We start from the raw sequence: 25,984 nt of genomic DNA, 5'->3' as shown, positions 1-25,984 counted from the left end.
AGTCTTCTATCAGAAATGTGGTAATGGAAAAACCACAGGGGTAAAAGCTATTTTAAATCTGATAAAAGGCCTCACTGTGGAGAGGTTATATATTAGTTTGGGAGCAGGGACCTGCCATGAGTCATAAGCCTTACTCTGGTGTTCCAACCGGCAGCTTTCCAACACTACTAGCCGCAGAACCAATTCGTGAACAAATTGTTTTGTGTGTAGAAGGAGGTCCACTTGACAAAACTGTAAAACGTGGAGGTCTTTTGCCTGAACAGTATATTAGGGGAGAGGGTAGGTAGGGTTGAAAGGTAAGACTGGGGTCCCTAACAAGGTTCCATGGACTCTCTAGTTTGAAAACCGCTGGGTTACCCACCCATCTACTGATGGCACACAGAAGAAAGATGCATGGTTATTTGGAAGACAGGGAGTAGACGGGCATAGTATGAAACGACATGAGAAAAGTCCTTGTGGGTCAGTCTGTTTCTACCGTGTGAAGGTTAACGTGGGGCTGGGTGGCTGTGAAGTTTTCAGGACAGAGAAACATATTGGTGGGACTGAAGACAGGGGTGGAGTATAGGTACGTGGGCATACGAGCAGTGCTGCTGATGGCAGGACTGGCCACAGCAGCTGGGGGCCGAATGCTTCAAGAGATGGTGTGACTCAGCATCTTCAGACACAGAAGCCCAAGTGCGTGGCCTTCCGCAGCTGAGCATGACATGCGATGGGTGCTTGAGTTGCCCCTTCTGTTTCTCATTTTGCATATCTAAACTCCTTATTCTAGCATTTCTTTCTCCTTCTTGATTGTATAGCAATTCCTGTCTCCTCCAAATGGGAAACTGAGATGGGTAAGAGGTGAGAGGACAGTCATCTTTCAAGGAGCGTTCAGAACAGAGCTTCAGTGGATCTTCGAAGGACAGATAGCTGGTTTACAAAGATCTTTTTAATCCACTGAATCAGTAATCCAAATATGAGTACAGAGAGGTTTGGGGCAAGTATATGGAGGGTTGGGGGAGGTAGTGGGGAGCCATGACCAGACAGTGCCCTGTCCCTTTCCTGCAGCTGCAGTGATGGTGGAAGCACCTGTCAAGGTGGGGCCTCCATGCTCCTGGGGACAGAACGGGCACACTCGGGCAGACCTCTGGCCTAACACTGGCCGGCATCCTGCAGGCATCAGTGTACTCTACCTGGAGCCTAGACCTCACACCAGGGGACAATTCTCCAGGGAGACTGAGCCCAGGCTGTTGCCTGTACCTGAGCTCGACACCTTGTCCCCAAGCTGCCGCACTTCATAAGTCCCGCCTCAGACCCCCGCAGGGCTCTCACTCTGCTGTCTCAAGCCCAGAGCCTCCGTCTCCCTCCAGTTCTCTGGAGTCACGTGGACTTGGGATTAAATCTCAGCTCCCACACTTGTCACATATATGCACACAGGTAAGTGACTGCATCTATTTGAGCACGTTTGCTCATTAGCAAAGCAAAGACAATAATGATATCCACCTCGTAGGCTCTTCAAGCTGACACACATTAGGTACTCGAGTTAGTTTTGATGATGAGTGTTGATGGTTTTTCTTACTGAGATGCTGCCTGTCAGCATACATGCCTTAGCTCTTTGCAATGTTTCTATGTTTGCATAAACTTTCTATGTTTAACTCACCTCTATGTGCCCTACCCTGGGGACAGCTATGTCCCAGGTCCTCAATTAAGGACACATCCATTGCTAAATGCCAGATATGCCTGCTTCCCTTTGGATACATCAGAGGCATAGAAACTTAATTTGATATCTGGAGTGACCGGCCCCACAATCCAACCAATGACCACTGCCACAATTTCACCGAGCTCACCTACGGCTTTCTGCAATTTCCTTCTCCTGCAGCTTGCCACCCGTACTGCAGGCAGAGAATGCTCTTCCTAAAACACAGATTGGCTCACACCATTACTCTACTTCAAATATTTCTTGTCTCCCCGCCTCCAGTAAAAGGAAGTTCAAGGGTTTTAGCATGACATTTAAAGCCCTTCACAATCTGGTCCCCACGTAGATTTCCAAACCCACCTCTTACCACTCTCCCTCACACCCTCAGCTTTCAGGCACATGGATCTGCTCATGGTTTTGCAAATAAGCCAGGGGCTCTCACGTTCCTATGCTTCTGCCTACATGCTCTTTCTTTTGCATACACGCTGTTTCAACAAAAATGGCCTTCCTTTTTTGTTCCAAGTGGCCCGGTTGTAGTGTCATCTCTTCTGTTCACCTTCTCTGATCCTTTGGGAGCCTCAATTAGTCTCTCCCCTATGTGTCTTCATAAACACTTTTTTTTTTTGCATTTGCTATATCACAGTTTCCTCGTCTATACAGCTGCAGAAACCAGATCTTACTCATCTCTGTGTACTCAGGAGCCAGCTGAGGCTTAGCAGATGTTTAGTGAAGGCTTGCTGAGTGGATGGAAAGATGGACGGAATTTCCCACTGTCTATGATTGATTGTTTGACTGAATATAGGGTTAAGAGAGGAGGATGGGGGGGACATTTCTGTCTCATAGGCAGAAGTTGGAAAAACAAGGGAGGTGGATAGGCTTTTTGTGGAAGAAGAAGTTTTAAATGTACTTTAAAAAATATTAGCTATTCAAGGATTGTATATGGTATAAAAAAGAGATAAACAGTATAGAAGAGTATCTGTTTCAAAAACTACAGATGAAGGAAAAAAAAGTCAGCTTTAATTTAGAATATGGTCAAAAGCATCAGAATGTTCAGTTCGTAAAACAAGAGCAGGCAGACAATCCTCAAGTCTTCTTTTGAAGTATTCTGAAAATTACATGCAAAACTTTGTGGGTAAATGTATTTCTCTGGAGAGAGAAGGTTTTCTTTGGTGGGGGGGATGGTCAAAGGGATTTGTGTCTTAAAGATGTTAAATCACTACCATTACCACACTATATAATGTAAACCAACAGCTGACGGAGGAAAATAATTGTCAGAGAGATGAGGCGATGTTCAGGAATTTAAGCATGTAATCTTGCTGCGCCACAAAAATTTTCTCAAAATCCTCCCCTGTGAGGGAAACTATTGAAACCAGTAATGAAAGCTAATAACTTAGTTAGACGTCAGCAGAACTCTAGGTATATTTCACAGCATTTGAACCCTAAAAAAAAATCCTCCAATTAAGAAAATACTTTTAAATTCATGTAATATGTTTCTTCTGAAGTTGACCACCATCTCTCGGATAGGAAAGGCTTCCCTTCCCGCTCTGCATCTCAGGGAGTACCAAGCACCCTGCTTAGACCTGGGGAGACCCTTAACTCCCCCGTCTGCCTGTACTCACACTACGTGCAGTTCATTTTGTACATTTACCTGCTTATTTTCTCCATCTTCTTCTAAAAATGGGGGGCTAAAAGTGACAGGGGTGTAGGGCTTAAGTTTATACCTGCCAGTAAGTTTACACTTTGTAAAACGTGATTAGCTTTATTTGCTTTAATTCCTGTTTAAGCAATAAAGCTTTACAGTCAGAGCTCAAGTTCCACCCCTGAACTTCCCTTCCTTCTTTTCTCTCCCAGGAGTACCGACCATCCTGACACCGGTCTGTGTCTTCCCCATGGATGTTTGTGTATCTCCTCCATATACAGTCATAAATAATACATTATTGTGCTGCAGGTTTTTAAACTTTCAATGCTATTATACTGTGAGCATTATGGCTACGATTTTAATGAGATATAATTTAAATACTGTAAAATTCACCCTCTTACAGTTTTCGATTCAGTGATTTTTTTAGTGTATTCATAAGGTTGTGCAGTCATCACTACACATCTAATTCCAGGACATTTTCATCACCCAAAAGGAAACCTGCGCCTATTAGTCATGGCTCTCCATTCTCCTCTACTTTCCTCTCCTCTCAGCCACTGGAAGCCTCTAATCTGTCTCTATGGAGTTGCCTATTCTAGACATTTCATGGAAATGTAATCACCCACTTTGTGATCTTTTGTGTCTGGCTTTTTTCACTTACCATCATTTTTCAAGATTCATCCATGTTTTAGCATGTATCAATATTTCATTACTTTTTATGACCGAATACAATTCCATTGTATAGATACACTACATTTTGTTTATCCATCCATTAGTTGATGGATATTTAAGTTGTTTCCACCTTTTGGCTATTATGGGTAAGGTTGCTAGGAGCATTCAGGTATAGGTTTTTGTGTGGACATATGTTTTCATTTCTCCTGGGTATATACCTAGCAGTGGAAATGTTGGGTCATATGTTTAATTTCTGGGAAATTGCAAACTGTTTTCCATAGCAGCTGCATGATTTTAAATTCCCATCAGCAATGCATGAGGTTTCCAATTTCTCCATATTCTCATCAACACTTTTATTATCTTTTTGATTAGAGCCATCCTAGTGTGTGGAGTGGCACCTCATTGTAGTTATGATTAATGTCTCCATGATGACTAATGATGTTGAGAATCTTTTCATGTGCTAACTGGTCGTTTGTGTCTTTTTTTGAGAAATGTCTACTCAGATCATTTGTCCAAGTTACATTGGGTTATTTGTCTTCTTCTTGCTGAGTTACAAGAGTCCTTAAATTCTGGGTACTTTCTTATGAAATATATGATTTGCAGATCTTTTCACTCATTCTGTGGATTCTCTTTTCATTTTCTTGACAGTGTCCTTTGCAGCACAAAAGTTTTTAAGTTTGAAGAAGCCCAATTTAACCTGTTTATTTCGTTGCTTGTACCTTTGGTGTAATAGCTAAGAAATTATTGCCTAATTCAAAGTGACAAAGACTATGGCTGTTTTCTCCTGAGAGTTTCATACTGTTAGTTTTTACAGTTGGGTCTTTAATTCATTTTGAGTTAATGTTTGTATATCGTATAAGGTAGGGGTTCAACTTCATTCTTTTGCAAGTGGATATCCAGTAGTATCAACACGATTTATTGAAAAGATTATGTTTTCCCAACTGAATGTTCTTAAAACCCTTTTGGAAGGATTATGTTTTGAAGATTTATTCATGTTGACACCTGTAGCTCTAATTTATTCATTTTACAACTAGATAGCATTCAGCAAGTGAATGTTACCATGTGTCCTTTCTCCTGCTGACAGAGATTTAGTTTGTTTCCTTTGATTCTTTTGTCTTTTCTTTCTCTTGTAATCAATCTCTCTCCTCCCACTGCCACCCCTCTACACACATAAACACACATACACTATTACAAAGGTTCAATTCACACTCTAGTAACCATTGCCTTGCTACAAGGCTATATCTGCAAGTGGAATTTCTGGTTTTAAGCATCTTTGACTTGGTCATATTTTAGTAAATTGTTCTCTAATGTAATTCTTCAAACATACACTCCAATCAGCACTGCATGAGATTCTGTTTCTCCACATTCTTGCCAACACTTGATAGTTGGAAAATCAAACTCTGTAAGTTTTGCCAGCCTAATAGTTATGAAATGGAAACTCACTTCTATTTTAATTTTTTAATTAGTAGGATAAGAAAATTTTCATATGCTTATTAGGATTCTACTTTCTAAGAACTGCCTGTTCATATCCTTGGCTATTTTTGTTTTCATTTGTTATTTACATTGATTCGCAGAAGCTAGTTATATATCTTAGATACTGTGTAACAAATATTTTCTCCCATAGTGTGGCTTGACTTTTAAATTTGTTGATAGTGTCTTGCAGGGGTCAGGATTTTTAAATTGTAACATAGAAAATTTATCTATTTTTTAAATAACAGCTTATTGAAATATAATTCACATACATAAAATTCACCCTTTGACAGTGTACAATTCAGCAGTTCTAATATATTCAGAGTTGTGCAACCATTAGCACCACCTAGCAGACCTTCTATTTTATACCTTGTGCTTTTTGTACCTTCTCCATCCTCAAATCATAAAGATATTACTTATATTTCATGATAAATGTGTTATGCTTTTCATATTTTAGGCATTTAAACCAGTTAGAATTTATTTTGGTAGAGTTTTCTTTTTATACCTATTTATCAAAACCAATTATCTTATTACCATTGCTTAATAGTATATCCTTCATTGATTTTTAATTGTACTGCTATTAAATACTTTGTTCATGGATGCCTAAATCTGCTGTGGGCAATATATTCCATTCATTTGTCTACATATTTGCCAATGCCATGTTGTTGTAATTACTCTAGCTTGATAATAAGTCTTTAGAGCTGACAGAGCAAATGTGAACGAACTACCTTGTTGTTCTTCAAGAATGTTTGGGCTGTTCTTGGTCCCTTGCTCGTCCATTTTAATTATAGGATCAGTTTGTTAAGTTCCAGCAATCCTGTAGGGGTTTCTTTTCTAAAAATAATTGGAATCACACTGAATTTAGAGATCTGAAACTTTGTATATTTTCTTGGATTTTTCAATGCAGATAATTATATTGTCTGTAAATAGAACTTTTTCTAAACATCACATTTCATTTTCCTTTTAAAATATTTTTATCTTACTGCACTGGCTAGTGCCTTTAACACAGTATTGAACAGATGCAGTGATAAAGGTATCTTTACCTTATCTCTGACCTTAATGGGAAGGTTTTAAAGTCTAACCATTAAAGTGAGTATGATGCTTGCCAAGAGTTTCTCAGAGGCTAAAGTGGAGCCCAGCTTTGGAGCAGAGACTCAGATCAGCTGCACCTCTAAAGAGCTTAAGGAATGAGAAAAGCAAGCGACACAATACACACATACAAGCAAATCAGAGGATAAATCATGTTCTTACCAAGCATTAACATAAGAAAAAAAATGTGCAGCTATCGACCTTTACTGGTCATTTTCCTCCAGTGAGCTCTCCTTTCTTACCAGAAGGTGGCAGAGAGGGTGCAGCTTAAACCCTCCCCCACTCCTCACATTTTTAGAGGAAAATTTTTTTTAAAGAGTAAGACAAATAACTCTTGCAACTTGGAATTTTAACCCTTATAAATACAGACTTTCAGGTTCTATTATTTGATATCATTATTAGAAATACCATCTAAGAGTGACTAGAGAACTCACTACTGATATCCACACCACATGGGTGAAATACAGCACACTTGGCTATAACCAAGAACGATGAATCTGTCTAAAATACATTTACAGATAAGCTCACTATATCATTAGTAGAAACCATTTCAAGGACAACTGAGAAATAAAAGAAAAGTGTATACATGCCACTGACTGACAAGTCATCTCAACTTGCAGTATGAAAGTGTAACTTTGTAAAGCAGTATTCAAGTCTGTAATGTTACAATGCCCTCGTCCAGCCAGCGATAACAGGTGATAACCAAGTCCCGCCTTCCACTCATAGAGCAGCTTTCCTACTGTCGAGATGAGAGTAGGACGGACACATGACTCACCTAGGGTCAGATACCAGCTAATGACAGACCTGTCTGTCAAACCCAAGTCTTCCAGCTCTTCGTCAACCTCACCATCTGTCTTTAAAAAGATGAATCTCCATAAACAGCTAAGTTAGCTACAGCTTCTGCTCATAAGAAAACACAGTTAAGTTCCCTGCAGGCGTATTGAAAATGGCACAAAACTCAAAAGGAGGTGTTTATTTTGAGAAGGAAAGGACTCCTGATGAGTTTCTGGGGTGTAGTCCACAGGGGAGGATTGCCAGGTCAAGACCAAATGGGCCCAATCCTACTCAGAGCTGAACTGGGAGGAGGGAGGGGCAGGGGCATGCTCCCAGAGGCGTGCTTCCAACTCTGAGCTTCATCAAGGGAGCACAGCCCAGGGCAGAGGGGGCCGCAGGAGTCAGGGAGTCAGGGAGCGGTCAGAGACAGCCCACATGGCGACTGGGCCTGCCCGGAGAATAAACTGAGACAAGTTTAATGGTCTTAGCCAGAGGCTTCACTCACAAAAACTGTTTCCACTGAATCCAGTCCCTGACTTACAAGAGCAAATAATACCCCACGATCTTTTCAATGGCTCGTCCCCTAGAAAGCCTAATTGTAAACTGGTGTGGAAGTAAGAAATTAGGAAGTAATGTTAAAAGTCGAGGTTTCTCTTAATAGAAGTCAGATCTATTTTGCAGAATCCTCTGCAGGTGTAGGGCAGAAGGAACTCTAGACATTTGTGGCTTGGCAACCTAGGAGTTCCGTTCTGCTTTTCGCCTTGCTGCGGCCAGAGAATGCCGGCCCTTCTGTATGGGTAGGTGTGTTTTGCCAGAAAACTCACATATTTGTGGGTGGAGTCAGTTGGGAGGCTGGAGGGATTTTTCAAAAGTCTGTGTAGGCCAAGGGACTTCCAAGGGGTGAAAAATAATACCTTGGGAGTTAGCAAATTTCCACTGTTTGTGGAGCCAACAGTGCAACTCTGGAAACATGGCAAGTAACTGACCATTACCAGGGAGGGAGAGCCTGAGACTGGATGGCTGTGTCCTAGGATCCTGTCATGACATGCACCTTCACGGTGGTACCCAGAACCGCAAGAAGGGCTTCTCCAGTCGTCCTGGGCTCTCCAGCCTCGGCAAGATTCAGCTTAAGTGGCTGCAACTCCAGGTACCCCATTAGAACGTGGAAACAAGGGAAATACACTTCTCCCAGAGAATTATATCAATGCACAGTAAGTGACAGGCATACACAAAGTCACCTTAAAATAGGAGATCGTAATCTTGAGGCATTCACAAGTCTCTGAGAAACCAGTCAAAGCTATTCACATAACTTGTTTATCCAGTCATCTGTCAGTGGACATTGAGGTTGCTTCCATGTCTTGGCTATTGTAAATAGTGCTGCTGTGAACATTATGGTGTATGCATCTTTTTGAATTAAAGTTCCCTCTGGATATATTCCCAGGAGTGGGATTGCTGGATCATATGGTAAGTCTATTTTTATACAAAGGAATACTACTTAGCCATAAAAAATAATAAAATAATGCCATTTGCAGCAACATGGATGGACATGGAGATTGCATTCTAAGTGAAGTAAGCCAAAAAGAGAAAGAAAAATACCATATATCACGCATTTGTGGAATCTAAAAAAAAAAAAAAAGACAAATGAACTTATTTACAAAACAGAAACAGAGTCACAGACATAGAAAACAAACTTACAGTTCACCAGAGAGGGAATAGAGTAGGAAGGGATAAATTGGGAGTTTGAGATTTGCAGATACTAAGAACTATACATAAAATAGATGAACAGCAAGTTTATACTGTATAGAAAAAGGAACTATATTCAATATCTTGTAGTAATCGATAATGAAAAAGAATATGAAAATGAATATATGTATGCATATGTATGACTGAACTATTATACTGTACACCAGAAATTGACACAACATCGTAAACTGACTATACTTCAATTAAAAAAAAAAAGCTATTCACACAGGCCCCTGGCTCCAGTAAAACATACATGTGTGCAGCACAGAACATTGATCTTAGTTTGTGGATGTCTGGGCCCAGGTTAAGACTTAAGAATCCATGGCTTAAAGAGGCAGAATGGCCCTAGATTAAGACAAAGTCAGACCGAAAATGTTACTTCTATTAAAGAAAGGATGAGTCAGTTGGAAAGATTTATCTGCTGTTGTAAACAAAGCAGAGAGAGCCACTGAGGCACAGACTGGTGACGTTCACCCCAGGACAGTCCAGGATAGAGAGTCTAGCCACAGGACCTTGACGTTCTCACTGTCCAACCTGGCCTTGCACAGCACAGGCTTGGTCTAGTTGGAGGATGCAGCTCATGATTTCCAGCAGACCCCCTTGCTCTGACTCCATGCTTACCAAGCAATCCCCTGCTGGAAGTTGGTGCAGATCTGCCCAGAGGGACAGTGTGTTCTGGTCCTGCCAATAGGAACATGACAGCATATAGGGCAGGGCCTGGACACTGCCCTCACAGTCCTCAGAGGGATGAGTAAACTGCATTCTGCTTTTCACATTGGTCTCATAAGCTGCTGTAAACCCACCTTTGAGAGACAGACCCACTGTCAGGGTGCTGGAAAACCAGATTCTCAAGCCTGTAGGGCTGTCTAACTAAGATGCCAAAATACCAGCTGGTGTCTCCTGGCCGCACTGGAATGGCCTTGTGCCCTCCCACTGGAAATGACCACACTCACCTTTTACAGGACATTGGATTGTCACACTTGCTCGCAGGGGTGCCTCCACGATGCCTCCAATCACGACAGAGAGATGATTGTGCTTCGGTCTGGTGATATTTCTTTCAATAGACAAGATGACAGGCGCCTCTTAATTCAAAGGGAGCAGGAAACTATGTTAGGTTCAGGCTTTTGCTCTTGGCAAACTGTGCTGCACCTGGTAAACTTTGCTGAGCTCTCTGAGAGCAGGAGCAGACTCCTGGCTCTCTCTGTATCCCTTGCGGTGCCCCAGGGGGACCTGCACATCCACAGCCCAGGGGTGCTCAGTGGATGGATGGACAGATGGATCCATTCGAAGAGATATCTACAAAGATGCATTGCAACAACCATATGCAGACATGAGGATATTTTGGTTTTATAACCAAAACTGAGGATAAAGTCCTCTTTCATAATTTGCAAAAGAAGGAACTCAGAAGTTCATAAGAAACAAAGAAGGTATGGCAGGGCAGGCACAATGTCTCTGCCATGCAGCTGTGGATGAGCTACAGCAGGATCAAAACACACCAGGGTTTGGGACCACCTGCCTCTTTTTCTGGAAGGAAAATTTGAAACAAACCTGCATAAAACTTGCATGGAAAAAAATAATAAAAACAAGGTTGCAAAAAATCAGGATCTGATACAGACTTTTATTTTCCTGGATTTTAAAACTATGTGCTTTCACCAGATTCATTCATGAACTGACTCAGGAAATGAGTCTGAGTTGGACAATGGGAAGACAAAGTTGGAAAACAGCCATTCTTGACCTCAAGCTACTCACAGACTGGTGGGAGCCACTATTACCATACAGGGCGATGGGTGTCGAGACAGAGAAAGGTGCTGGTTGACCAGGGGTCTCTCAGTAGCATGTAGGGGGTCAGGGAAGGCAACACTCCTCTACTGTAGAACTATTGCCATGGTTGGTTCCCTCTTCTACCATTAGCATGTGAGCTCCTGGAGGGAGAGGTCACATTTCCTTAACCTGTTTTATCACCCATGCATCACACATGAAAGAACAACATTTTAAGCTAGCTGTTTGGTAATCATGTATCCTGGAGAAGAGAATTCAGGAACGATTACACTTAGGTGACCAAATGTTCCGTTCTCTCCTGGAGTGCCTGGGGTACTGAACCGCTAACCTGAGAATGGAAAAGATAGGAACTCTTGGGCTGGGAAAGGGCCGGAGTTGTCACATGTCCTCTGGCCTCTGAGGACCTTGCACCAGCTTTCTGTTGAATCCGGACTGTTCTGACGTGGACTTAAGGGGAGACTTGTGAGCTACAAGAGAGACTTCTATTCCTCCCAGGAATTCCAGAACCTTGGAACTGATGTTTTTGGAAAGGAGCGGATCCTTATAGGAGCGAAAAATCCAAGAGGATGAAGGCACAGAAAATCAAGGCTGAAGACTCCACCTTGGGAACTCAGTCAGAAGAGGGACTTAGCATCAAGCTATACAGATTCAAGGAGCTTTCAAAATCAACTGGTCCAACCTCCTCAATTTAAAGAAGTGATTTACTGGCCATAAAGCTCAATGCTTAGTCATCTATCTAAATGCTGGATTGCAATCCCTGATACTGTCCCTCACCTCATCTTGGTTTACTTGAGCCACAGACACCAGAACCCACAGAGCAGACAGTTAGAGAATAACTCTCTTATTTTTAATCCCAGAACATGAGCTTGCCACAAGGAAGTATTGCTTACAACTTTGCCACCTAAAAATATTCCGTCATAATAAAAGCACACTTTAATATTAAAACGACTTTGTCCACCTCCTAGGACAATTCACACTAACTTAGAGTGACAACTTCCTGGAAGTGTTTCTAAGGATTGGTGGCTATGCCATTGGGAGGTATAGAGCAAACTTTAAAGGATACTTACCGTCTTTCATTGGCTGGTGGCACTTTAAAAAAGAAAAATCCATACCATTAACACTGCCAGTTAAACCCCGTCTCATTAATTCCCAGTTCTTAGAAAGTGAACTCTAGAGTAGTTGTTTTCAAAGTGTGGTCCTCAGGCCAGCAGCACTGGCACAACGTGGGAACATGTTAAAAAGGCACATTCTCAGACTCTATCCCAAACCTGCTGCATCAGAACCTCTGGGAACGGGTCTAGGGAATCTGCGTTTTCACAAAGCTCCCAGGGGATTCTCTGGCACACTGAAGTGTGAAAACTGCTGCTCCCGAGTTTAATGTTAAACACAAAAACAAAGACCAAGCATTCCAGATTTCAACAAGAGGCATTACCTGCATACAGCACGGGAGAACTTTCCGCATCTGAACCGTGATGATTGGCTACAGAACAGCCATATATTCCTTGTTCTTTCTTCGTGGGTTTCTGTATCTGCATTTCCCCCATTCCATCCAAAATGACTCTATAGAACAGTTAGAAAGAGGATGCATTCATGTAACGCATTTAACCCCTCTAGAACGACAGCAACTCACAGAGAAAGAAGACGGCAAGCATGATTGACCTGGGGCCAGCAAGGATCCCAGAAGATGATCTTGTCAAGCTTCCTGCCTATATGCAGGAAACTCCGGAGACTGGAGGGTGGAAAAGTCTCTCTTCTTGGCTTAAACTCGTTGTAATGGTAGAGCCGGACTGTGCTTGGAGATGGTCTTCCCATCTCACTTTGCGTGAGAACAGACTTTTCTGGATGGATTCAATGCTTAACCCACCATATTTTAAAAAAAGACAAATGAGCAAACGTTAGTTTGCTGAATGTTAAGCCCTCTTTTTCTCCCCAAATCCTTCCTAACAAACTGCAGATGTTGGATTTTCAGTTCAGATGTTCACAGTGGATGGGAGTGGACCTTTAGTCACTGCTGCCTGGCGGTGGTCACTGTCTCACGATCACTGCGTGAAGAAGTCAGTGGAGGTAACAGAGCCGAAGCTGCAATGTATTGGATTTTGACTGCACGGTTAAGAATCAGGGCTAAACGGTGTGAGCTCCTTATGGTTTCCCATTTTTCGATCTTCATAAACACCTGCATGTAAATGCCACTTTGAGAATCAGAGTTGGTCAGGTGCATCCTTACAGATGAGATGATTATTCAGGGAATGGGAGAGAGGGCTTGTTCTGCTTTAATTTTAATTTTTTTCTTAATGATTTGAAACTGCTTCTAGCGTGTCTAGTGCAGTGGTCCGTAAACTACTTTTTTCCCTGCCTCTTCCCACTTTACAGATCTTAGCTAATACGGACTGTTCTGACGACTAAATATTGTATGTTTTTTCGTGAATCGAACTGGGCCACTTCATTTCCTGTCATTTCACGTGGGTCACTCGCCTTATGCTCCAGCCATAATGAACCTCAGAGTTTCCAGAACATTCTGTGATCTTTCATCACCCTGAGCTGTAGCGTACGTTGTTCCCTTTATTTGGAGGGCTCTTCCCCATGTCTGGCCAACTCCGACTTACCCACTGAGTCCTGGGGCAAATGTAATTTCCCCTGTAAAGCCTTCCCCAGTGCTCCCAGAGTTATCTTCTGCCCCCTCTGGGCTCTTTCCGCTCTGGTTCACATGTTCACTTAATGAAATATCTTTTTCTTCTCACCCGATTGTGATCTTTTCAGGAGCAGGGACCAAATCTTATTCACAGCTGTACATTTTGAATGCTTAGTACAGTTCCTTTTATATAGCAAATTTTTAAAAACACTTAATGACTAAATCTGTGAATGATCAGAACAAAATAACAGTCGAGAGTAAATGTACCACGAGGATGCAAGCTCCCCAGCAACACACAGATGAAATATACAAAGGTGGGTGGAACTCAAAACAGCCGAATTGCCCAGAACAAAAACAGGAATGTGGCAGACTTAGTTATTACTAGGGCCAGACTTTCTCTGTCAAATCCCTATTAAGGAAGAGTTAAGAACAAAAGTGTAACTCATAACTAGACTTGAAAAATGTTTATACACTAAAATGTTTTCTTAAATTATTTCACATATATGATTCCTTTGTTTTGTTGGCCTCACTTTAACAGCACAGTGAGAAATCACTGAATCAAGGAATAGTTGAGCACACATGAACCTTCCTGCCTGGTGGAGCCACCCATCTAGCCTGAATCAGTCTGCAGGTTGGAGAACCAGCAGGTAGAGTTCTTTAAGGAATCCGATCTTGGCCCCTGCTGCACAACCTTATTCTTAGCCTGAAGGGATAACAAAGCTGATCTTTCCATAGGCATCATCCCCAGTGAATCCACCCACAGCCTTCCCTTCCTCGCTGGGATATCTTACTCAGCTGGCATCCAAACATACTCCACGCCTACACTGTTCCCTCTTATCTGAGAGAGGCTTTCAGAAACGTAATTCCATTTCTGAATTATTTCATTTGAAAAGATCTATGAGATTCAGAAAAATACATCTAAAGGGCGAGAACCTTTGCTACATAAAGAAAATGAAACATAAGTTGAAAAAACTAATCAGGTAAGTTTGAGAAAAAAATGGAAATACAAATAGTTCTTTTAAAATTCTCTTAAGAATTAAAAACAAAAACTTTTATGAGCCATATTGGATGTCTTTGATATTAAATGGTTGATCCTTAAAGTGTACAGAAACACATTTGAGTGGAAGGCATCATGTGAAAACCTCTTTATAGGATCTCCAGGAGACTCAGCCTCAGAAGCTAATGTTAATTCCATCTGAACAAGTCAAACTATTTACAATAAACGCAATTGAACAAACATTGACTTAAACTGACCCTGCTCTGCTTCCTCCCTGTAGCACTTTATGCCACCGGTCAACTGATCAACCTTCTCAGCCTCTGTTTCTTGGTAAGTTTCTGAAGTGAACTTGTTGGGGTGTCCTCAAAGGGTGGTCCAAGGAGCCCAGGGGTCCATGAGGTCAAAACTATTTTCATAATAATAAGTACTAAGCCACGATTTTCCTTTTTCACTGTGTTGACATTTGCACTGGTAGTAAAAGCAGTGGTGGGTAAACTGCTGGCACCTGGACGGGGACCAAGGCCATGGCACCAAAGGGTACCAGGAGTCACTGTATTCTTCGTGCCACCACACATTTGCAGTAAAAACAAAAATGCCAGATTCCCTTAAGAATGTTCTTAATGAAGCAGTAGAACGTATTCATTTTACTAAATCTCAGCTCTTGGGTGTATGTTTTTAACACTCTGTATGACAAACCAGGAAGTAGGCACAGAGCACTTGCGCCACGTGCCAAAGGATGCTGGTGCGATGGTGTGACCTGCTGGCGGAACCAGCTGCTTTCTCCATGGAATCCCATTTCTGCCTGAAAGAACGACTGGCAGACACACCATGATTATTCGTATTAGGGTATTTGGAAGCTGTTTTTCTCATGGACAAAAATAAGCTGGCCAATTCAAGGAAAACAATGGACAATATTTGTTGCAGATGATAAAAATTCAAGCTTTCAAGTGAAGATCAGAATTTGGAAAATCGGTAACCGATATGACTTTGATTGCTTCCCTAAACTCAAAGACTTCTCTGAAAAGCTGGGTAGTAATATTAAAGAATATACATATTTTTTATATTATATAATGAAATGTGTCAATATTTTGAAGATGTATAATTCAGTGAGCCAATATTTCCCCAAAGATCAATGTATGATGTTTAAAATCTTGTGTAGTTAAAAGATGAATTCAAAGTGCAGGATAAACCAATAGATTTCATTGTAACTGAGTACCAAAATCTCATTAGTATAGTTTTGGATTCCACATTCCAACTAACCTTTAAGAAACTACCCCTTGTCTAGTTTTAGGGTAGGACTAAAGAAGAATAGCCATAATTACCTGGAAAGGCTGTGAAAATTTTCCTTCTCCTTCCAACTGACATATCTGTATGAAGCCAAGTTTTCTCCATAAACTTCAATTAAAACAACATATCACAACAAATGAAGTGTAGAAGCATTAGGAGAATCCAGCTGTATTTTATTAAGCCAGACATTAAAGAAATTTGCAAAGATGTAAAATAATGCCACTATCAGTAATTTTTTTAAATACTGCTTTTCAAAAATTATGTTATTTATGTGAACAAGAATTGGGCTTATTATTGTTATTTCTAAAAGGATTAATAAACAGGTATTTTAAATGTTTCACAGTTTCAATTTCTAACACGGTAAACATCAAGAGATATAACTCACATTAACAAAAGCACTTTAGTGGGTAGGGTGTAGCTCAAAGTGGTAGCGTGCATGCTTAGCATGCACAAGGTCCTAGGTTCAATCCCCAGTACCTCCTCTAGTAAAATAAGTAAATAAATAAATACAAACCCAATCACCTCCCCACCCACCCAAAAAAAAGCACTTTGGGCTTCTCATTTTTTTTTTTTTTTAAGTTTAAAGGAGTCCCAACACCAAAAGAGTTGAGAACTGCTAAGCTAGTTGATACGGAAAGTTTTTTCCACTTTTATAACTTCATTACACTCTTGAGTTCAGAGTTCCAGGCAAAAAAAATTTTTTAATTAAATTTGTTCTGTCTTTTCATTCTAAGACATAACCTAATAATTTATTATTAAAAATTGAATTTTACCTAGATTTCATGTTTCACATATTAAGTGATGCACAAAAGACATACTAAAAATAAAACCTGCATTTTAAAATCACTTTATGGTTTGTGGAACAGTTTAACATCTGATGTTTTGTTAGTGTCTTTTAACAATCCCTAGAGGCAGATAAGGTGCCCCTTGAGCTCTTAAATGCAAATTGAAAGAAAGCCAAATGTCCACAGTCCTATGTGTACAAACAAGATCTGGAGGCAGTAAAGACACAAAAGTGAATTAGTATTTCTGTTATCCCCTGTTGTTTTATGTAAAATGGATGAAACGTAGCATTTTTGCACCATCACAGATGGAGATCACAATAAAATCATGTGTGACTTAACATTGTGTTTCGAAAATCTCAAAAAAATTTGGTCCTTATTTTATTTTTGGATTTCATGACATAAAAAACTACATGATATAGAAATTGTTTTTGTTGTGATCTTCAAACACTGCTGGCAGTGTTCAGGAGATATGATCCCTAGTTCTGACTGGCCATGAATTAGTCATGAGATTCTGTTTCTCAACTACCTCATCAGAAATGTGTTAACCCCTGCCTTGCCAAACTCACGGGGCTGCTGTGAGTTCAAATGAGATACCACATCTCCCAGACATGGAAGGGCACTGTAAATGCTGATTTGTAGTTCCTACGTAATGTAGGGTTACTACAGGTATGCTTACTTTTTTAACGGCCTCATACTGATTTTATTTGCAAAGGTTAAGTGCCCTGCAAAGAGCAAGTCTATATATGCTTAAACTCAGTCTCATAGCATCTTGCATTACATCTGCATGATAGTGATTGGGACAGTATGATTCATTGTTAGAATTCCAATGCATATGTGAAAAACACACCCTAACATTTTTGAGGTTCTTTCTTAAAAAGTCCTGTTGGAAAGGAGAAGGAATTTGAAAATATTTTCAAGAAAACTGGAATAACCATTAAGAAGGTATGACAGAGGACAGAGTGAACACTGGATTCTATACTTACTTTTCTGAGGGTTGTAGCAATGCCCCATCCTTGGTCCATGTATATGTGGCCTCACTGGGGGTAACAAGCTCACACAGTATATTGATGACCTCCGTCCTTTTTGTAACGTAGACTGTGTTTCCAATCCTTGCATTTATTGTTTTATTAAAGGAAATCAAGGTGGGCTGGCTTGGTCTCAGAAGAACAGGTCCCTTTGGCTTGAACGTCAGCTTGCCTGACTTTTTCACCTTCACGCTCTGGAGGACGGTTCCTGATCCCCCCCTCAGCTGAGCCGCGGGAGGCACCGCTTCGGGCAGGCGCCCCCACTGCACGTGTGCCGGCTGCGCCTTAGCTAACTCGGCCACCAGCTGATATATCACCTGGGACGCCAGGTCATCGCTGACCTCGCCGGTTTCCATGAGCTGACTCATGTTTCTTATCAGCTCATCGAACTGGGCGGTATCCATGCTATAGGCTCCCTGCTTAACCGCTGCTTCAAACTGCTTATTCTTAAGCTCCCAGGAGTCGGTGTTCCCCGCAGAAGGGCCGCAGTGGCCCAACAGAGCTCTCAAGAGAGGCTGGCTATGAATGTGGTCGTCGTCCAGGTAAAGCTCATTTTTATTACTCCACATTTGCCTCATTTTATGCCACGTGGCTCCCAAATTATTGGCTTCGTTGGGGTCCCTCCCAGGATAACCCCTCACGTGCTCTCTGAGGGCCGGCGGCGCGATGAGCCGGTTGTCAGTGCCAATGAGCTTGAGGATGACCGTCTCGTGGGCAGAGCCCGCGACGCAGCGGTACGTGCCGATGTCGGGGGCCGCGAGGCTGTGGATTTTCAGTGAGCCTGACTTGGTGATGCCGAGTCGTTTGGAGTTCTGCAGACAATGGCCGTCTTTCTCCCACTGGATCAGCGACTTCTGGAAGCGTCGCACCGGGCACTTAATAATCACCGACGTGTTGGGCAGCAAATAGGCTCTGCTACCGACGGTCAGGTTAATGCGTTTCTCCTCCCTCGTCTGAATGTAGACTCTCTGGACACCGAGGATCTGAGGACCCTGATCGCCAAGCCTTGTCCTCACCTCTGGTTTCGTTTCTGTGGGGGAAAAAAGAAAGAAAAGAAAACACAGAGCAACATCTCAATAATGAAAACTTTTTGACAGTCATCTTCCAAGGCTGACACAAGTCAACAAATGGATCTTTTTTTTTCCTTTTTATTTATTTGTTTATTTTTTATTGATTTACAATGTTGTGTTAGTTTCTGGTGTACAACATAGTGATGCAGTCATATATATATATATATTCCTTTTCGTATTTTTATTTATCTTATTTTTAAAAATTGTTCTCCCCCTTTTAAAATATTTGAGAACTAAAACCAAAATAGTGATATACATCCATAGATTGGGGTAAATTTCACAACTACCTAGTATTTTGGCAGCAGAGAATGCAGGTTGGAATGAATTGCCTGAAAACATGTACATTATTTTATAAAGCCTGGTTGGGGGAGGCATGGTTACATGGTTAAATGTTTCCATCAACAAGATGTCCAGTGTGTTGGGCCACCACCATCAGGCAGGGAGGCCCCTGAGAACCTGGTATGGCTTGGCCATGGGTACACAATCTGAAGGAGAAAGTGAGAGTGGGCAGGTGAGTGAAAGCATGGGAAGGATATGAAAAGGAGGATGAGGCTGGCCAACTGCAGCAGGTCAGTTAAACTAGCATGGGGGCCTGAAGAAACAGGAGCTCAAGAAAGAAGAAAAGGCAGAACAGGTATTTTGAAGCCAGACGAGTCTGAGTTTGAATCTTCCCACTGCCACTTGGACAAGTCATTTACTCTCTCTGAGCCTCAGTTTTCTCACCTATAAAGTGGGGGTAATGTTAGCACCTTCACCAGAGGAACATGACGGTTAGGCTGGAGCATTTACATCAAGTACACAGCACAGCAGCAGGCACACCTAAGCCCTCACATACAACTGCTGTCGGCTGACAAAGGCAGGTCCAGCCAGCAGGCCACAGGGCCATCTGAGGGGGTCAGAGACGGGCTGACTCTTACTTGTTCCAGGGCACTGGCTCCAGCGAATGGATGAATGGATACTCCTCAGATCCCATCCCCCAGGAGGAGTATTTCTCTCCCTCGGTTCACCTGCGGGAAGGTCTCAAGGTGTCCTGGCTTGACTCTGCTGTGAGTAAGGGGCATGATGTGGGCAGAAGGCTGATTCCTCTTTGAAGATGTACTTAGGTCCATGGGCAGATGGTGGTGGGTGGGCTGGAGGGCCTGGAGCCACCAGGGAGTGATGGAAGAGAGACTGGACTCCCATGAAGGCATTGTGGAATCCAGGTCATGAGACGAGGGGCCTCAGCACCTTGGAGGATCCCAGTTATGACCCCTCCTGGTTGCAGCGCTGACAGGGATATGTTGGGAGAAGAACCAGATTAAGACTCCCCTTAGATGGACTTCTCAGGCCCTAGGCACTAGCTCCCGTGTGTTTACTGGTACCCTGGTTTGCCGGGACAACTCCTGGACTCCTCTTGGGTGGTCTGTGATTCCTTTAGGGTCTGGCTGCCTGCTGGGGTGTTGTGGTGCCAGTAGGTTCAGGAAAATAATGGGGGTGGATGCATAATTTCTATGGTAGAGGATGTTCTAGGTGAGGGACATGCGTAATGAGTTTGCATGCAAGTTCCATAGCAATGCAGTTGGCAGGCCGGGCCCCTTGTTTAGGGTTCTGCCCGTGGATGCTCCCCTCAGCTCATCTCCAAGTGGAGCTGGATGACCAGCCATGGATACACGTCTCCCTGTTGGGATCTAGATTCTCCGCAGAGGAGGTCAAGCTCACCTCCGCCAGTCATGGCACATAGATTATCTTTTGGTTGGCAGCATAGAATTTTGAACTTACTGCTGTTCAACAGTGATCACAAGCAGGAAGAGGATTCCTGCTAAATCGACGGTTCATCCATTACTATAGGCAGAGATGCTGCCCCAAATACTAAATCTGTGCGGCAGGGGCACAGTCAGCCAGAACAGACAGATGTCCACTGGAGCACCAGACCAGGGGCTTCTAACACTGGTGCTCCCTCTCCCAACATTGTTAGATGATGGGGAGGTCAGATGGCTCCTGGCAGAAGGGTCCAAGCAGCTGGGAGACAGTCATGGGGTTCTGACAGAGGCTATTTACTAACCCTTTGGGAAGTATTTCCATACTTAAACAACCAGTAGAGACAAACTGGTTATGTAGAGTTTCAATATCAACTCTGACCGTAGGCAGTGGCTCTCAAATGTTGCTGCCATTATCATCATCATCATCATCATCATCATCATCATTATTATTATTAAAATCTCAATGTCCTGGATCCCACCTCCAGAAATTCTGTCTTATGGGGAACAGCCTGGTTATCAGAATTTAAAAGCTCTCCAGGCAACTGAAAGGTACAGCAAAGACGGAGCCCCAGGGCATCTCATCGTCTTAACTCAAAGGCAGTCTGATGGGATGCTACCAGGAAAGAGGGAAGGGAAAGTAAGGAACGGCATCTGTGTTTCTGTGCGAATCCTGCCGAAGTCTTTGCAACCTGAGGTGTCCTCAGTAACAAGGATGCAGGAGGATCTCTTTGTGGTCTTACCACCAGGAATCCTTATACTTTCCTCTGAGTAATGAGTCTGCTCCCTATCCAATGAACACTGAACTGTGTCACCGACCAGGTTGCCTTTTTCAAGATGGTTGTCACGTTATCAAGTCTCCTTCTGGCCTCTGGGCCAGCCTGCCCTACCCAGCCAAGCTCAGCTCTGGTGCCTGGGGCTGTTTACAGCAATTTCCTCTGCTCTTCGCTTGCTCATGTCCTGCCTTAAGTCCAGGCATACCCTGGCCATGACTCTCAGTCTTGCTGCCAAGCCAGGTTTCTGCCCCGAGCCATCTGCGCTGGATGTTTGCACTTAGTCTCGCCAGCGTTTGACTCCTGCCACTCCTGAATGGGCTCTGGCTGCAAATCAGCCTCTAGGGCTTTCCATGACCCTGCTGGAACCCTGGCCCCTCAGAGTCCAGCCCTGCAAGAGGGGGCTTGGCCGGCGCTGAGTCCCGCTCGTTCCACCAGCATGGAAGACCCCTGGGAGCTCTATCGAGAACCTGGGCAGCTTTGTTCGTGTTCTCTTGAGGCTCCTCTGAGGGCAGCAGCACAGCTAGCTGAGAGGCGGCTGCGAGGGATGCTGCGGGTGGACTCGCTAAGCGAGCTGTGAAGCCCCCCGAAGCCCCGTGGAAGACTGTACAGTAAACGTCTCACCAGCCTTAAAGAATATTCTCCACACTTGGTTCTCAGGCGCTTTTCAACCAAGGGTCATCTAGCTTCTGCTCACAGCATCCCACTAAAAGCTCTCAGGGAAAGGCCACCAACAGTCCCCTAGTGACAAACACAATGCCCCTCTTCAGTATTCTTACATGACCCTTCTAGGACATCTGGCATCCTTCATCACCCAGTTCATGGAGAAATCTCTCCTCCCCACCTTTTTTGTTTTAACGCTTCTTCTGGATTCCAACCACTGTTCATTGCCAGCGTGCTGCTGGCTGTGGCTATGCCTCAGGGGTCTGTGCATGGTCACTTCCTCTGTTTCTCTTCTTGCTGAAAGCTTTTCCCTGGATGAACCTAGAGTTGTAACTAACAAAGTTAGGTTGATGCCTCCCAAGTTGGTCTGTCTAACCTAGACCTCTCGGGAGCTCCAGACCTAACTGTTCACTGCTTACTAGAAATCTCTCCCTGGTACTTCAGTTTTAAAATACTACCATCTGAACACATTATCTCTGCCTCCCCATCTCATCCCAATGATTCTCCTCCTCCGATATGCCCTAAGTTAATGGCTTCATCTTCTACCAATTTCCTCAAGGCAGAAACCAGTCACCTTGATTCCTCCCTGTCCAGTGGTATGCTGGCCCTACTGCTCACTGACTCACAGATTGGGTTAGTATCCATTTCCTACTCTGCACTCAATGATGTCACATTGGTACCCGGAAGCGAGCCGTGATGGGATTGTTTACACCACAGAAATCAGCAAAGGTAACAAATGTCAGCAGCTCCCCCTCCTCCACACCCTCTTGCCCCAGAGCCGGTTGTTAAGCATTTGCAAGCACACCATTGTCCCTTTAGCTCCCAACTCTAGCCCGGCATCGTGTACTTAGATGGGATATCTGAAACACTGTTAGAATTCATCCTGACTGCCTCCATCCTCACACTCTCTCACCTAGATATTGCCATATTCCCTTAACTAGACCCCCTGCCTGCACTCTCATAGTCTTCCAGTATATCTATATAGTTGTCTGAGTAAATAAACCAAAATAAAATCTGACCATGTCACTTCCTTCTTGGATAAAATCTAAACTCCTTAGTATGGAGTTCAAGATCCTCTACAGCTAACCTCTCAAGCTTTCTCCTTCATCATAACCCATCTTCAACTTCTGCTCTAATCCTGTGGAACTGCTTGCAATCTTCCCAAACATACCACCCCACCTGACATCCCCCACCTCTGTCTACACTGCTCTCTTTTCCCAGGTTCTCCTGTATCCCATGTGGGCCTGATGAATGGACACTTATCTTTCAGAACTCTGTCCAAAGGTTCCTCCTTTACGAAACTTTTCCTGACCTCCCCCAGGGGCATCGCGCACTTCTGCATTCTATTAGGACATCCTTGGCACTTTACTCTTCTTATTTATTTACATATGTCTCTCTCCCGCTGGACTGTGAGTTCTTAGAGACAAGGAAATGAATATTTTTCATTTTGTATCATAACATCTAAATCACAGTAGCACTCGAATGATTGCTGGAAAGAATTAATAAAGAAATGCTATCATCTGACACTGAAAACAATATACGCCTGGGCAGAAAGATGATCCCTGTCCTTAGGGCACAGCATAGGGCCTGGTACATAGTAAACTCTTACTGTTTATAGAATGACTAACTGAAAGAATGACTGAGCAAGAGAAAAAATAACATGTATGTTGCTGGATGCTGCGGGAGGTGATACAAGCCCAAGAGGGGTGCTGGCCAGATGGCCCTGCACTTGGCTGGGTTTCCAAGGGACATAGATATGTCAGGTGGGGTGGGGGGTGGGTATTACTAGGAGCTGAGAAAGCTTAGAGGAAGAGTGGAAGCCAGGAAGGCTGAATGCTGTTGTAAAGTCCAAGGTGTGACCAGGACCAGGGAGAGCTGCAGAAGCAGACCCTCGGCTGGAACAAGGAGGGAGACAGAGTTGGAAAGAAGGGAGTGGGTTCGAGATAACCCCGGGGAGAGGATCAATCATATAGGTCTTGCCTGGGTGCCTCTCCTCCCTCAGCCATTTTGATGTCAGTCCTTGGGTGAAAAATAAGAATTCTTTCCCTACACTTGGGAACCCTTAAAACCAGGAGTCATAATTTTAAAAAAATCTAAAATCAAACACTACATTCCTGTTATCCTTTCTTTTCTTCAGATGCCTGATTAGAAACCCAGACAGGTAGACTTTTAACAGCAGTTTGAGGAGGATCCAAGTCTGCCATGTTTGAAAAGTAGGCCTTTGGGTAAAACTCATTATGAAAGCACGTTGGGGGCCCAAACGGAAAAAATGTCCAGAGCTACTGTGTTCCTACTCCATATAAGATCATACCCTAATCGGCCAGAAGCCACAACACACATTAGTCTGTTATATTTTATCCTCTTTTAAAGCTACAATAAGAATTAGAGGAAGGAGGTAATGACATTAAAAATAACTAATATTTTTGAGGCTAAAGTATGTGCCTGGCACTATTTCTAAGTACTTTCTAGGCATTAATTCTCAGAACAATTCTATTAGGTAGGTATAATTGCTACTCCCATCTTATAGATGAAAAAACTGAGACTCTCAGAGATTAAACACCTGCCCAATGTCACACGATGAGATACTGGAAGAAATGAGATTTGAACTCAGGTGAACTGGCTTAACCACAACGTCATATTACCTTTCAGAGATTAAGCGCAACTGAGAAAGATTACTGGTTTGTACTGGTCCTTCAAGAATGAGAAGAATGTCTGTTGCTAGATATGGTGCAGTGAAGAATTCAAGCAAGGGTAAAAGCCAGCGGTGGGAGAATGCAGGGAAGGTCTGGGAAGAAGCAGTGGGGTTATAACTGGACTGCATGGTGCACTACTGGCCTCTAGGGGGAGCTCAAGATATCTTCCCCCCGCTGCCCTCCACCCTGCTGCACATTAAAAGGGTCAAAACCGAGAGCAAGAAAATTCACTGCTCCAAAGAGGAAAGGTTTTACTTAAACTCAAGACACTGATTAGGATACATTTCTAGAAGTGGAGCCTTGAAAAGGAATAAAGATCACAGCACAGTCAGGCTTGATTTTTACTGTCTTCTGACCCCTTCCGTGACTGAGGAGTCAGACATATAAAGAAGATCATACATTTCCATTCTGGTGAGCAGAGCGGGCAGATGTGAGGTCAAGGAGGACAGTCAGAAGGTCATTGCACCACAGAGCCTGGACATTCCTACTGGAATAAAAGATGAGTTCATTGGTAGAGAAATGGGAACTTGGGGTCAGTGCGCCAGTTAGGAAATAGCTGTGATGGCGGATTTCTAGGCAATTCTTAGGAAACTGGGGGGAAAAAACCCCACACATTAGTTCCCAGGTAGATCAGATGACATAAATATGAAGTATGTTAATCAGTATGGCTATATTATTTCCTTTAGTAAATTCAAGTAGCTCAGGTCAGAGAACCAGAAAACAAGCAAACAAAAATTGCCTGAAAGGTAACCTACCAGAGTTGAAAATAAACAGGGTAATTGAGGCAGGTTGGTTAAGGAAAGGCATTTGAGTCTGACTATAGAATTGGTTAAGTGACAAGGAAATTGGTTAAACTAAGAGGAATGGTTTCTAGCACAAGAGCAGAAAGTTTGCGGACAACAGGGAAGGAGGAACCAGAGGTCACAGGGAGGCGTTAACTAAGTCAGCAGGGGTGAGGTGGGGGAAAGCGGAAGAGCAGGGAAGAATCTGAGTGCCAAGAAGTGAGAAGGTCTAGGGTGGCACCACGCCAAGGTGACGGCGGTCAGTGAGCGTGACCATGTTGGGAAACTGGGGCATCAGGGTGTGAGAAAGTCATCAGCATGGATGCCGGTTGTCCTGGATGCTGGCAAATGTTGGAGGGAAAGAATGGACCTGGTGGTGATGCATCCTGGAAAAAGGGAGCAAGTGTCCTGCAGGTCTGCACAGGATGCATCTGAAAGTAGGATGAGGGCGGCATACGTGCTGAGTGTGTGATGACAGAGGGAAAAGGGTGCGGAGACAGCAGGGAAAAGGAGGATGGATGAGGGCCAGGCTCATCCCTAGACTCCGATACGGTGGTGGGAGAAGAGGATGCCATAGGAGAGTGCAGAGGGAGAAGCCAAATTTCTGCAAACAAGGGCCATTGATCCAAAGTGATGGCGTGAGGCCAGGCTACAGCTCAGGGTGACTTGGCTGGGCTGGGAGCATGCATTCCTGACTCTTGTTTGC

The 25,984-nt window shown here is 43.3% G+C and overlaps 1 protein-coding gene across 2 annotated transcripts in view; it reads right to left on the bottom strand.

Annotated features, from left to right (window-relative positions):
- ADAMTSL3 (ADAMTS like 3) overlaps window positions 1–25,984 on the bottom strand; it is a 260,077-nt gene that overhangs the window by 32,276 nt on the left and 201,817 nt on the right. For both annotated transcript variants that reach the window (XM_031440672.2, XM_064480638.1), the window contains exons 20-22: window positions 17,520–18,591; window positions 12,271–12,398; window positions 10,013–10,141 (exon numbers count right to left, since the gene is read on the bottom strand). In XM_031440672.2, coding sequence (XP_031296532.2) covers window positions 10,013–10,141; window positions 12,271–12,398; window positions 17,520–18,591 — 1,329 coding nt within the window. The remainder of the gene's footprint in view (window positions 1–10,012; window positions 10,142–12,270; window positions 12,399–17,519; window positions 18,592–25,984) is intronic.

The sequence above is a fragment of the Camelus dromedarius genome, chromosome 29, assembly GCF_036321535.1.
Source record: "Camelus dromedarius isolate mCamDro1 chromosome 29, mCamDro1.pat, whole genome shotgun sequence".
NCBI lineage: Eukaryota > Metazoa > Chordata > Mammalia > Artiodactyla > Camelidae > Camelus > Camelus dromedarius.
The sequence above is the reverse complement of the archived record's forward strand: the minus strand, read 5'-3'. Positions and strand labels throughout refer to the sequence as shown.